This window comes from Anguilla anguilla, chromosome 8 (assembly GCF_013347855.1).
Source record: "Anguilla anguilla isolate fAngAng1 chromosome 8, fAngAng1.pri, whole genome shotgun sequence".
NCBI lineage: Eukaryota > Metazoa > Chordata > Actinopteri > Anguilliformes > Anguillidae > Anguilla > Anguilla anguilla.
Genome location: NC_049208.1, coordinates 37,062,248 through 37,074,568, shown reverse-complemented (window position 1 = coordinate 37,074,568; position 12,321 = coordinate 37,062,248). Strand labels below are relative to the sequence as shown.

At 41.5% G+C, this 12,321-nt stretch overlaps 1 protein-coding gene across 2 annotated transcripts; it reads right to left on the bottom strand.

Moving 5' to 3' along the window:
* Nucleotides 1–181: 181 nt before the first annotated feature.
* On the bottom strand, nt 182–11,662 carry adck5 (aarF domain containing kinase 5). Of its 2 annotated transcripts, none has more exons than XM_035429549.1 (15): nt 11,414–11,662; nt 8,957–9,048; nt 6,718–6,867; nt 6,000–6,075; nt 5,167–5,367; nt 4,547–4,687; nt 4,216–4,329; nt 3,955–4,086; nt 3,794–3,877; nt 3,616–3,697; nt 3,354–3,432; nt 3,056–3,147; nt 2,605–2,857; nt 1,701–1,817; nt 182–1,158 (listed from the first exon to the last, which is right to left on the bottom strand). In XM_035429549.1, exons 1-15 carry the CDS (start codon nt 11,435–11,437, stop codon nt 1,056–1,058), a joined length of 1,740 nt encoding a protein of 579 aa, XP_035285440.1. In that variant the 5' UTR covers nt 11,438–11,662; the 3' UTR covers nt 182–1,055. The 2 variants fall into 2 exon arrangements, with proteins under 2 accessions (XP_035285440.1, XP_035285439.1); XM_035429548.1 differs by lacking the exon at nt 11,414–11,662 and adding an exon at nt 7,215–7,423.
* Nucleotides 11,663–12,321: the final 659 nt, after the last annotated feature.

Below are 12,321 nucleotides of genomic sequence, written 5' to 3'. Positions count from 1 at the left end.
TGTATAATATAGCTCTGTATGTTGTTAATGTTAAAATAGGCCATTTTCAGACAAAATAATGTGCTAAAATTTAGGGAAAAGGAGTTGCAGGAGATTTAGTGGAGATGATGAAATGAAGACATTTAATTGCTTTTCAGCTGTATGCATAGATAACAAAAAGAAGAAGCTTGATACAAAGAGGTTAATATTTTAGTTATTTTATTAAATGCATTAGTTAAGATGAAGTAGACTTGGTCCATGTAATACACAGATAAGATTCAAATTCTATTATCAAAACAAATTCATCACAATTGAAGAGTTTTGGAGATGGATGAACAACACAATTATTTTTAAAATGTTTGCTACAGCACAACCAAATTCAGAATTATTTAGACCTCAGTCAGTTTTTGTATTGTCATTGGCTGCACTTTTTATCTTGAGAAGAAAAGCGTTGATTTGAAATGTGTCCCTGTGTATTTTTGCACAATATATCTTGAGGTAAGCGATGCCATTTGCAATATATGAAACTGTTTTCCAAATCAAGCTCTTGTTCCTTTTGTTTTAAGCCAACTAAAATCAGATTACAAGAGATCCTTCCAAGACCCTTGAAAATGCTTAAAAGCACTGCTAAAGGCAACAATCCGGTAAATATAAATGCACAATGAAGTATGTTGCTGCTTACCGCAATTCATTTTGACCAGTATAAAATGAGGTTTCAAAAAGCGTATAAACCTGATGGGATTTTTCTTGAAAGGTATTGATGTCATCTTGGCACTTTACTGGTCGTTACATGCGTTTAATGGCATTAGAGTTGAACAGGTGAATGGATTTTGGCAGTCCTGGTCCTTTGCCAATAGCGACTGAATGATAATGGGAACGACCCAGGTCAGCGTTTAAACTAAACAGACCAACCCAGGTCAGCTGTTAAAGGAAACAGTCCATTTACTTCCCAGGCTTTCATGGAGCATACTGCGTCTTTCTGTGCTGGGCGTGAGTGAATTGGTCATGTCATGCCTTACAGTCCAGGTAGGTGCCTGCACCACGTCATTCCAGGAGGTAAAGAGACGGAGCCTCGCTCACTGCAGGTACTGCTGCACCTCTTCACCCAGTGATACCAAGCCAAAGTAGGACAGCAGGTAGAGCAGCGATCTCGTCAGGCTCATAATCGCCATCTCTGACCTGCAACGACACAAATGAATGGAATTTGCACACTGCAAAATACAGCTTGCTTGGTAATACACAACATGACTGTGTGCAAAAGATTAGTCCAGATCACTCACAACTGCCAAACTTGTTTTTTTTTTGTGGTATAAAACTTATATATATTATATATATATTACTCACCAAATATGGCTTGATTAGTCCATGTACATTAAAAATGAAATCTTTCAAATTCTGTCATGCTCAGAAAAATTTGTCACTGCACTACAATTCCCATCGAGCGTTTCACCATCGTCTCAGAGACCTGTGTGGCACCATGTTTAGAGGCTGAACATAGGCCATGCCACCAAAAAGACACACTTGCATACTATTGAATACACAAGTTGCATACAACTTGCATACTCAATAGTAGGCAAGTGTGCAGTTTCGGACACGGCCATAGCGTATGTTTTCAATTGTGTGGGCCAATCAAATACATACACTAAAACTAAATCAACAATTTTTTTTTTTCACTCCTGAGTTGTCACTTTGAAGAGAATATATTTGGGTGGGTATCTTACCGTAAAGCACACTCAAATTTGACGCTCTCCCACGCCGTCCAGAGCCAGCCAAACAGCCTGAGGGTAGGAAGCACTCTGGACTCCTCCACTTGGATGCGCCCCCAGCCCCCCACAGCGCTGTCACCACGTTTCAGAAACGAGGCGCGGAAGACAAGGGCAAATGAGATCCACAACCTTACGGTATGAGACCAAGCTTAAGGTACGGTCTCCTGTTTCTTTTAGGGAAACCTTTTTTGATCAAATAAATTAATTAATGTAGCATTAATTTTCCAAATCCTTATGGCTGCTCTCCATGTCATCAACAAACAGATACGCACAAGCAAAAAACAGTATTTATACAATATTAACAATGACATTTAATTTGTAGACTACATGACAAATATTCTGTTAATGTCTGTAAATAAATATCTACTCTGAGCTGTACCAGCACAAAAATGTATGAACATTCTGAATAACAACCTGCTATTATGCACCAGCACTACTACGTTCAAAACAAGTGACTGGACAACTTAATTTCTTAGACAACAATACTCCTTTGCAGAATTATAATTTGACACTTTAAATTCCAACCTCCCCTGAAAATATAATTCATACATTAACCTTTCTTACAGCAAAAATAAATGAAGCAGTGGGTCAAAATGACCTTTTCCGAATTCACAGCTCATTCTAAATGGCTGAACCTTTTGTACAAGAAGCACTTTTCAAAAAAAAAAAAATGCACTGCCGTTTCGGAAACTGTCAAATCTGTTGGAATTTTCCTCGTTATAGACAGTGAATCTGATTTATCAAACTGTAAAAATAAATGAAATATTCTTCATGTTCATGGACTGGCAAATGGACCAAGGCAGCTTTGTCCATGGGCGAGCAGAACACAGCCACGGCCAGTTAGCCGACGGCGACCCACCTCTTGGCCATGACAAAGTAGCGGTCGACGGGCGCCCCCAGGGCGATGTTGATGCTGCGCACCGTGTTGAGGTTGCGGAAGACCAGCAGCATGGGGCGGGGCAGGGACTTGAGCACCTGCATGACGCTGTCGAAGTGGTGCACGGCCATCTCCCGCATGTAGGACGTCTCCTCCCGGCTCAGGATGTTTGCCAGGCCCAGCTCCTGCATGTTGATTGGCCGCTGCAGCAGCATCTCGCAGAACAGGAAGTACTCTGGGCAGCCAGCAAGATATGTTTGTAAGTAACTCACCAATGTATTTTTCAAATACTTTTTTCAAATCAGTTCTCTTTAATTATATTCCAACAGAACAGCCTTTCTTTTTTTCTGTTGGTCATATAGAAGTCATAAAGATTTGTCACGATCAGAAAATTCTTGACGCTGAAAATTTGGTGAAACAGCGCGTTTCTCACCTTTGACCCCCAGGTCGTTGGAGTATGTCTGCATAGCGGCTTTATCTCGCAGGACGATGGCGCGCCACAGCTTGCACAGAGCCGCTCTGTCACTGACAGATCAGAGGGACACGAGCGTCAGCGGACAGAGCAGCCAATAAACAGCCCGTCGTCGCTCCGCTTAATCTCCTCCGACACAGTATCCCTCTACATACAACACCGCGCTCAGAACAACTTGGATCTGGACTCCTGGACCTAAGGTCATTTGTAAGCCAAGAGTTTGTAGTTTGCGTTTAAGCTCGAGTTCCGGCTTCTTTACCTTTTGCTGAGGCGTTCGTACAGTCCATGGTCCAAAAGAACGAGCTCTGTTTTTTTATCTGGACCTCTTCTCACCAACACTGAAGCACAAACAAAGCACAATCAGACTGCTGGCCTGCAACCCACTAAGTCAAAGTGGAAAAGGTCAGTGCTACACCTTGTTTACAGGTGCACACAAAGCCAAACACAGGTTTTTGTGCTTTGAGAAAAATGGTGTGTGGCAGAAAGTGCACTGGTGCGAAGCAGAAAAATGTCACATGTACCGTTGCCGGGATGGGGGTCGGCGTGAATGAAGCCGGTGTAAAATATCTGCTCGGCGAAGGTACGGATCAGCTTGTCGGCCGTCTGAAATAATGACAGGAGACTCCTTGAGCGTGCTGGAGCCAATCGATACACAGAGTTCAGGATGTGAATTTCCGTTGCGGCGGTGCGGGTACTCACGTCCTTTAAGCTCAACCCCTGCCTCTTGATTTCTTCTAGGTTGTTTATTTTGCAGCCTTCGCAGAACTCTGCCGTCAGCACCCTCTGCAACACAGAGCTTGCAAATTACTCCGTCTTCTCCGAGGAGTTGCGCAGCCCTGTTCATCCAAGAGGATCCTTACCTTGCTCGTTTGTTCCCAGAACACCTTAGGGACGACGACAAATTTAAAGTGCTTGAGATCCTGCGCGCATCGTTCGGAGTTCCTGCCTTCGTTTTCAAAGTCCAGCTCCTGAGCCAACGTTCCCTTCAGGTCCTGAAACCAAAGAGAAGGCGTGTAAGAAAAATTCTTAAAATGGCACTATTCATACAGCTGACGGAAAAGGAGAAATTTAAAACATGGACAAAAATAAGAACAAAAAAATCCAATTTTAGTGATACAGACCTTCAAGACCCATCGGAACCCAAAACTTGGATGCATGAACTTTATAACATCCAAGAGAACTTCCAGTGTTCGGATATCACCATCAAACCGGTCTCTGAGGTCAATGTACTGCACCTGAGGAACAGAATATTAGGTCAATAGTTTATTAATGTTTATATGCATATTTATATGTAATCTGTAATTTTATTATACAGTAATTAGCTTCTCTGCAAGAAGTCTTATCGGCAAGTTATAGTTATATTGTATGCAGTTTTACAATGGGACATTCATTGAATGAACTTTTTGGAACTAACCATGACTTTGCACTGTTTCCCCATTATGGATTTCATACCTTCACAGCCACTGGCGTCCCATCATGCAACTCTGCTTTGTGTACTTGCGCCAAGCTTGCTGCTGCTACTGGCTCATAGTCAAACGTCTTGAACATCCTGTCAGGCGTAGTGTTGAAGTCCTCCTGAAAGAGTGCATCTACCTGGCAAGTGAGACACACATGAACAGGATCTCAGTGGAGTGGGTGCCAAATCTTACGTCACGTGAGACACAGTACGTGGCCCAAAAAGTTCAGACACCAGAAATGTATTTGCTGTTGATCACGCTGACTATAAAGATATCCCTTTTCATGAGATGCTTATTGGTGATAGACGCCTTTTTCACCTAATTCAAGGAGGGCGCGCAGATGTGCTAATTGGAATTTGGGAACAGAGACATGCTGATTGTGTCAGAAATAGAATAGGGCTTTGATTGAACAGGAGCCATGTGAGACATTGTGCTGTAAATAGGAAGACAAACGTCACTTTATCATAAGGACTCTTAGTCTCATATAACAAAGACGTCATGTTCCTAATTGGTACATTGTGACTGCAGTGCTGTACTCAAAGCATAATGTGGTACAAACACGTTTGTGGCTGTTAGAGAGGTTCTGCCACTCCTGTGAGCACAATGCGGCCTCACCTCCTTGTACCTCCTGTTGAGGGCCTTGTCCTCCAGTACTTGCAGGGTGCGGATGTACTCGGGGGGCAGCAGGTGGTTGAAGGAACACAGGCCCTGGCCCAGTTTGATATACAGGCCCCCGTTCTGCACGGCCCCGTTCACTATGTTGTCTGCCGCCCTCTGGTGGCACTCCGACATCCCCTTGGAAAAGGCCAAACTGCTCTACAAGAGAGGTCACAGCCATTGAGTCAGGTATGGTGGGATTCTTTTTCTTCTTCTTCTTCTTCTTCTTCTTCTGTGAATGAATGTATGTTGCTGCATTGTATACAAACATTGCACAATTTTACAACAGCAATATCAAGGAGTGGTATGACATCGATTTAACAAGCTATTGTCAATCTTTACTTCAAATCGCTTACGTTAAAAAAGTATTAAAAATTAGGCGATACAGAAAGAGTACAACAAAATGAAATGGAGCAAATAAAAGGCAGGTTAAAGTACATCATACACAATCAAGAGGCCCATCAGGGATTAGGTCTCTGGTGATTACTTAAATTACTATGGCTTGCACACGGAGTGTGGCACAGTGGGTAAGGAACTGCGCTCGTAACCGAAAGGTCGCAGGTTCGAATCCCGGGTAAGGACACTGCCGTTGTACCCTTGAGCAAGGTACTTAACCTGCGTTGCTTCAGTATATATCCAGCTGTATAAATGGATACAATGTAAAGTGCTATGTAAAAAGTTGTGTAAGTCGCTCTGGATAAGAGCGTCTGCTAAATGCCTATAATGTAATGTAATGTAATGTAACAAAACAAACTGCATGGTTTAGACACTTCCCACCAGGTGACACTTACCTCTTCTAAGCCGCGGAGTGTTACATTTGATGTCCACCAATAATCCACTGAAATCAAGATTCCAACATATAGAGACCTGCAAGTTCATTATACTTTTAAGTCCATAAGATGTATATATCATGCAAACATGTATGTTGTGTATTTCAATATGTGGTGAATGTTTTGGTGTTATCCATTTTCAGAAATCCCTTAACTCTTGAGCAGTTGTCCTAAAAGCAGAGAACCTGCAGACATTTTCATCCCTAGCTAGGCTATGTGTCTGTCACATCTACAAAAAGCATGCTAGACTCTCTCATCTAAATGGAGATGGTGGGGTAGGATAATGTGTGAATTGTCTTAATACCCACATGAAATACTAACTGAACCACTTTAACCATGAAGTGCTGCTTACAGTTTTTCCTTCGATCTACCAGGGTGTAAACCACAAGAAATACGAAATCCTGAACTTTTCAGTGTAGGGAAAAGATGGAAAAACAATCACTGGAAAGAAATGCAACTGGTCTTCTAAGACAGTGAGAATAACTGCTTTACTTGTTTGAGATTCAAAGCCATTCTCCAAAACAGAAGTTTTAAAACAAGAACATAATTGCAATATATGGTCCAATCATAGACAATAGACAATCAAATAAAGCCTCCAAGTAGTTAATTGTTGCTATTGACTGCCATTCACTGTGACGACATGTTCACTGCGGAATATTACAGGAAATATTTGACATACCTACAGAAGCGGCCGATGCCCTCCACCAAAACCTTCATTTTCCGCCTCTCGCGAGGTTCAGATATGGCGTATCGGACTCCCACCACTAGGGGCACACCCACAGAGACTCCCAGCAGCATAGTCTTAAGCACTCCTCTTCTCTTGCCTCCTCTGCAGGGAAAACACTTGCTTTTACCTTAAAGTTCCAACTGCTTATTTTTTACCTCCTTGCTTCCTTTCCTAGTAAGGAAGGCCAAACGGGTCAAAAAATATGTGAAATCGACACCTGGAATCACATAGTAAACACGGGTGCATTCCAATAGCATATTTTATTTGTCCTTTGTCTCAGAGGTCCTTGACTGACCTGGAAATCGATTGGGGTGCGCCATCTTTGAGGACATTCCAACCCGTTAAATGCTCCTTCAAGGAGCTAAGATCTAGCAAGAATTGAGCAAGGTAACACAAGTGCATTTTTAACGGAAGTATTATTTTGGAACTCATGACATGTAACGACTGACCTGTGTATCCACCTCTCACCAGCTGCCATGTCTGTAATTGACGTGGCTTCAAACTGACGCTTAAAAGAGCAAGGAAGTTCCAATTGCCTTATACACAATTTCTCGATTCCTCTGTCCCCATGTCTGTTCCTTGCTTTTCTTTCACTTATTTTATCCTTGCTTCCCTTCCTTCCAATTTCACTTATTTTTGACCCGTGTGGCCTTCCATACTGGAAGAGGAGACAAGGAAAGGAGGGAAAATAAGTGGTTGGAATGCACCCGATGTCACATATCAAATCTGCAGTGTACTGCAGCAGGGGTGAAGGAACTGAACATGGATGGTTGTTTTTTGGGTCTCAGGTAGAATGTTATGGTCACAACCTTGAGCACTGCACCTGATTTGCTCCTTTAATATCAAGCTGTATGATAGCTATAAACCAGAGACTGTAAAAAATATGGACAAAGCTACTGTGACGTCACCCATTGCCTCTCCGTGGGTCTGTAAAACACGTTTTGAAGCTCAATGGCGGGCGCGGCCATGTTCTCGATTTGGAGCCAAAACCATAGAGTTAAGCGGTCTTGTGATTTTTACAATGTGATTGACAGTCCGGTGCGGAAAAGCCCATCAACCTGAACGAACGATTGCAGAACGAACTTGACTGTCTGCCGTTATGTTTTAAAATATATGATCAAATGTTTACCGAGTTTAATTTCCATCCGTGACTGTACTGTGTCATGTAATCACGTTATATGTATGACATTAATAATACAATTATGTTCAGTTATCTTCAATTTATGTTTCTCGGCAAAACGAATAGGACTACCACATATAGCAAATAAGCGCTAGCTGATTACGCTTTCTGCCAACTAATTATTTGGTTAAGTAGGCTAAAGGAAATAGTAAAATTGACTCGGCTACCGCAAAACTTCAGAGGAGGATTATTTTATGGTCGTCTAGTGCAGCTGTAAATAGCACACGCTATAATGAAACCACTACAAAATGGGATGCCTGCATTTTCTGACTTCGCACAGGTGGACCGTGGTCGGAGCCGCAATGTCAATTCCAAGAAACGCCACCTCCCACCCCAGTGACCACAGATTGTAGCCCCTACTGTAGCTCAATCCTCCGCAGTAATCCGGAAGTGACGCAAACTGTACCTCATTGGTCCAGAACAAATATTGGCACTGTGCCCAAATAACGCAATAAATCATGAAATCGACCCATGGACAGTCATAAGACGAATAAAATACACCTATTATGACTATTTGTTCTTGTGAGAAAAAATTATTGACTTTGTATTTTGATCGCATTTGTACCGTAGACTTACATGGAAACCGGATATGAAAACACCTATACTGGAGCCATCCGTAGTGGCGCTAGTGAGCAACCAGGAACTACAACACCAGGAAATGAGCTTCAAAAACGAAGTCTGGTTTTGGCCGCTTGCTATAAACTAAAGAAGTCATTGTAGACCAGTAGTCCATAAGCCGTAACTGTGGTCACCTTTGTGTCTGCACGAGGTGTCTGACGTGACCGCAAAGCACACAACTGCGCTCATGTCATGTGCATTACAGATAAATTCTAAAAATCCATTCATGTTGTAGCTGTGCTCACGCATTGATCTTGACCTGTAATGAACACAATGGTCACACAACCACATAGCACATACTAAATTAACATTGATCAGCCGATGTATTCATGAAGTTTACAGAGAAGCTTAGCCATTTAGGATCAAGGATGGATGCAGAAGGTCTGCGCATACCGGCCTGAACTGAAGGGTCTTCGTAGCAGAATGCTGGAGTCTGCATGCGTGCATCCGCGCAGCAAGGCCATGTGATGCCGACAAAGGTGCAACTGCAATTGAGTCGAAAGAACACGGTTACTAGAAACAACCCGCAGGCTTGTATGACCATGGTGTAAATACAAACTACAAATGCCAAGCAGGGTCTGAGGAAAACATTGTTGGCAGATGTGTATGGCACCATTCCCCCCCTGCCAAAATCCAGTAGGGAAATTAAAAAAATTAATGAAACAACGTAATGATCAGGACATCATTGAAGGCAAATTACAAATGTGTTTCATGTGAACTCGCAACCTAGTCATAGCCACAGCTGCCAGAAAGACTTTGGCCATTGGCCATTGGCCAGAGAACATATTGGTTGATAGATATTTAGGTCTTAGGTTTCCTTTGTGTACAGGGGTCACCAGTGGTCACGCTAGCCCACGGAATGCTGAGTCTTTGTAATGCAGGACATTTCAAAATCTTAACTTGTTTTCTGATAAATGCAACTATTTTTGCCATAATATGGCAACTCACAATAATAACACAATAAATATATGTTGTTCAGAATTTTAGTATAACACTTGTAACAGTAGCAGGATGAAATAGCAGGATAAGCAGGATGAAATAACCATAATGTTCCAGTGTTCTGACAAAAATTGATCAAAATGACTTTCTGCCACACAGGCCAATAATTAAAATAAATAAATAAATAAATAAAAACTAGGGGCAATTTCTGTTTTAATTTACTCGTGATGAGCTAGCTACAGAGTGACGGTTTCGATTTTTACTTTTATTATTTTGTTGATTTCTTTAAATTATCAAAAATCCAATTCTTCACAAATTACGATACAGCACTGCTGACAAGATATTCAGCCACACAAACCAGGGGCCGAAGGGAAGATTCTCCTTTTTTTCTGCATCAAGGCCACTTGCCACAATCATCAGTTGTTTTTGTAAGCTGTATCAGAGAACAAAATGTTACTGTGAAGACTGTGTGATTCATTGATAGTAGCACCATGTCAGGGACCTGACCCACAACTTCATCTCAAAGTGAAAATCTAAAGCAGCAGATAAACCGTGAAATGAATGGTTTATCTACAGATGGGGGCTGAAACAAAAACAAAACTAAAATATCGTTTATCGCTTTTCATCAACAGCAGTGTAACCTCTGAGGTCTTCGTCAACATAGCATTGTTGTATGATCTATCTATCTATGGTGATAGTTTGCAAAAAGCAAGGTTTGCGTCAACAGCTCAAGTCAAATTAAAATAAACTGGTGCGAAAGGAGACCACTGCAATAATTAGTGGAGAAACAACATGCAGTTAAATTACATTCATTTTTGAATTACATTCATTAAATGACAGGGCCTATAAAACTGTGGACTATTAAAGATAGAAAACAATAAAACCCGACAAAATTGAGTGAAAAATTACTGAAGCCAGGAAAGGAAAGACTCCAAATTAGTTTGTCCGCTTATGGCAGTGAACCTCAGCTAAGTGACCTTAGCTGGCTATGTACTAGAAAAGCAAAGCTGAAACGAATGCTGCAAAAAAAGGAATTGGAATCAGCCGTGCCGATTTAAGGTGAACAGAATATCGAATAAGGAACCAAATTCAGCCTCGTGAAAAGCAAGACGTCCAACCTGCTGCTGCTATAGCTTATTATAACTATAGCTTATTGTTTAGCTACTAGAAGGCAAACGTTAGCTTAAATTAACTATTTCATGTTAATCGTCCAAAAAATACACAGCCTGGCAGTCTGCTGTTAATAACATTGAGAGTGCTTACATTACTCTTTATCAGTGCAGCTCGAGGAAGGTCAAACGACCGAAATGTTGCTGCTACTTTATTTCCTAAATAAAGTATAAATTTAAAATAGTGTTTGGCCATTTTTCTTTTATTAGCATGTTAAGAGTTTGGAATGATCTCGCTTGAGCAGCACCTATAATTAAGAGGTGTGCAAGGATTAACGGCGGTGTGCACAGACTGTATGCTGTTAATCGTCATTAACATGACCAGCATAGCTACATGACTTAGCCAGTAACCTTAGCAACATTGCGCAATAAACATGTTGGCTGGCAGTCTAAGTTAACTAATTATAGCTAATCATCATTTCTGGACTTTAGTTCAAGAAAGCGGTCCAACTTAGCCACTGTTAACAAACTAATATTAAGTATAAAAGTTGCTGTACAGCAGCCTCGCTGACATGAAAAATCAAACATTGAATGAGCAGCTTTAATCGGCTTTCTAATTAAGGTTAGTCGGGTTTATAGTGGACAGCCCGCCAACATTCTCAGAATGATTCTGTAGCCTACTTACATTTCCCAAGTGCTGTCTCTTCAATTCACTAGCTTGCTAAGTAGCTAACCAAAGATACTGCTACAAATTATGCTTGTTAGGGCTAGCTACCTAGCCATGGGGTCAGTGAAGTCTTACCGCTCTGAAAGCCTTCCCAGCCATATTTTGTTGTCACCCTGTATCTCGCTACACCTGAAGAGTGTCGTAAAGCCGCTAAAAAGCTTGTCCTTGCCGGGTAGCTCTTACTACACGTAAGTCGCAACCGTCTGTAGTACGCTGTCTCCGCTTCATGTTAGCCTGACCACTGTCATTGAGCCTGACTGATGAGTGCATGTACAGCATTGGCAAAAAAAGAAAACTGTAGGGTTAGTGTACGCAGAGCGTACGTAATGCGTCACATGGCAAGTGGTCTGACCATAGAGCTCTGAGTTATGCATGACTGCGAGAAAAAATATGACTGCTTATTTCACATTTCCGGGTATGTAAACCGGATGTAGGGGGCTCTCATTTCTGGTTATCTTAACAGCCACCAAAACAATGGCAGCGACGAAGAGCGACCAGTTTTGTAGCGTTCCCCTGTGTACCAATTCGAAAAAGAATTTATTTGCCCTTTCACAGCTTTCCCTCAGATGTACTCCAAAATAAGAAAAAAACTTGCTAGGTAGCACGACTGTCATAATGTTGCAAACTAACATAAACTAACTCATTACGATCGCTAGCTAGTTAGCTACTGCTTTGTGAATAAGATTACACTTGATATTAAACTTTTCTCCTCACATACATTTGGGTCCAAAAGTCTGAGTCCACTACCAACTCATTTGTTTTTTTATTATTCATTGAGAACTAACGCAGTTTCAGTCATGTGGTATTTGTTACTCAAGAATGTCATAAAATCAGTTAGCTATATTTTATGTTATGATTAGTAAATTACGTTTTAGCCAGCTAGCTTGTTAGCAAGCACATATTTGGACATTCAATGTTGAAACTGCAGATGCACGTTTATTTTAGTTGTTAATTGTAATTACAAAATGTATTGACGGACATCG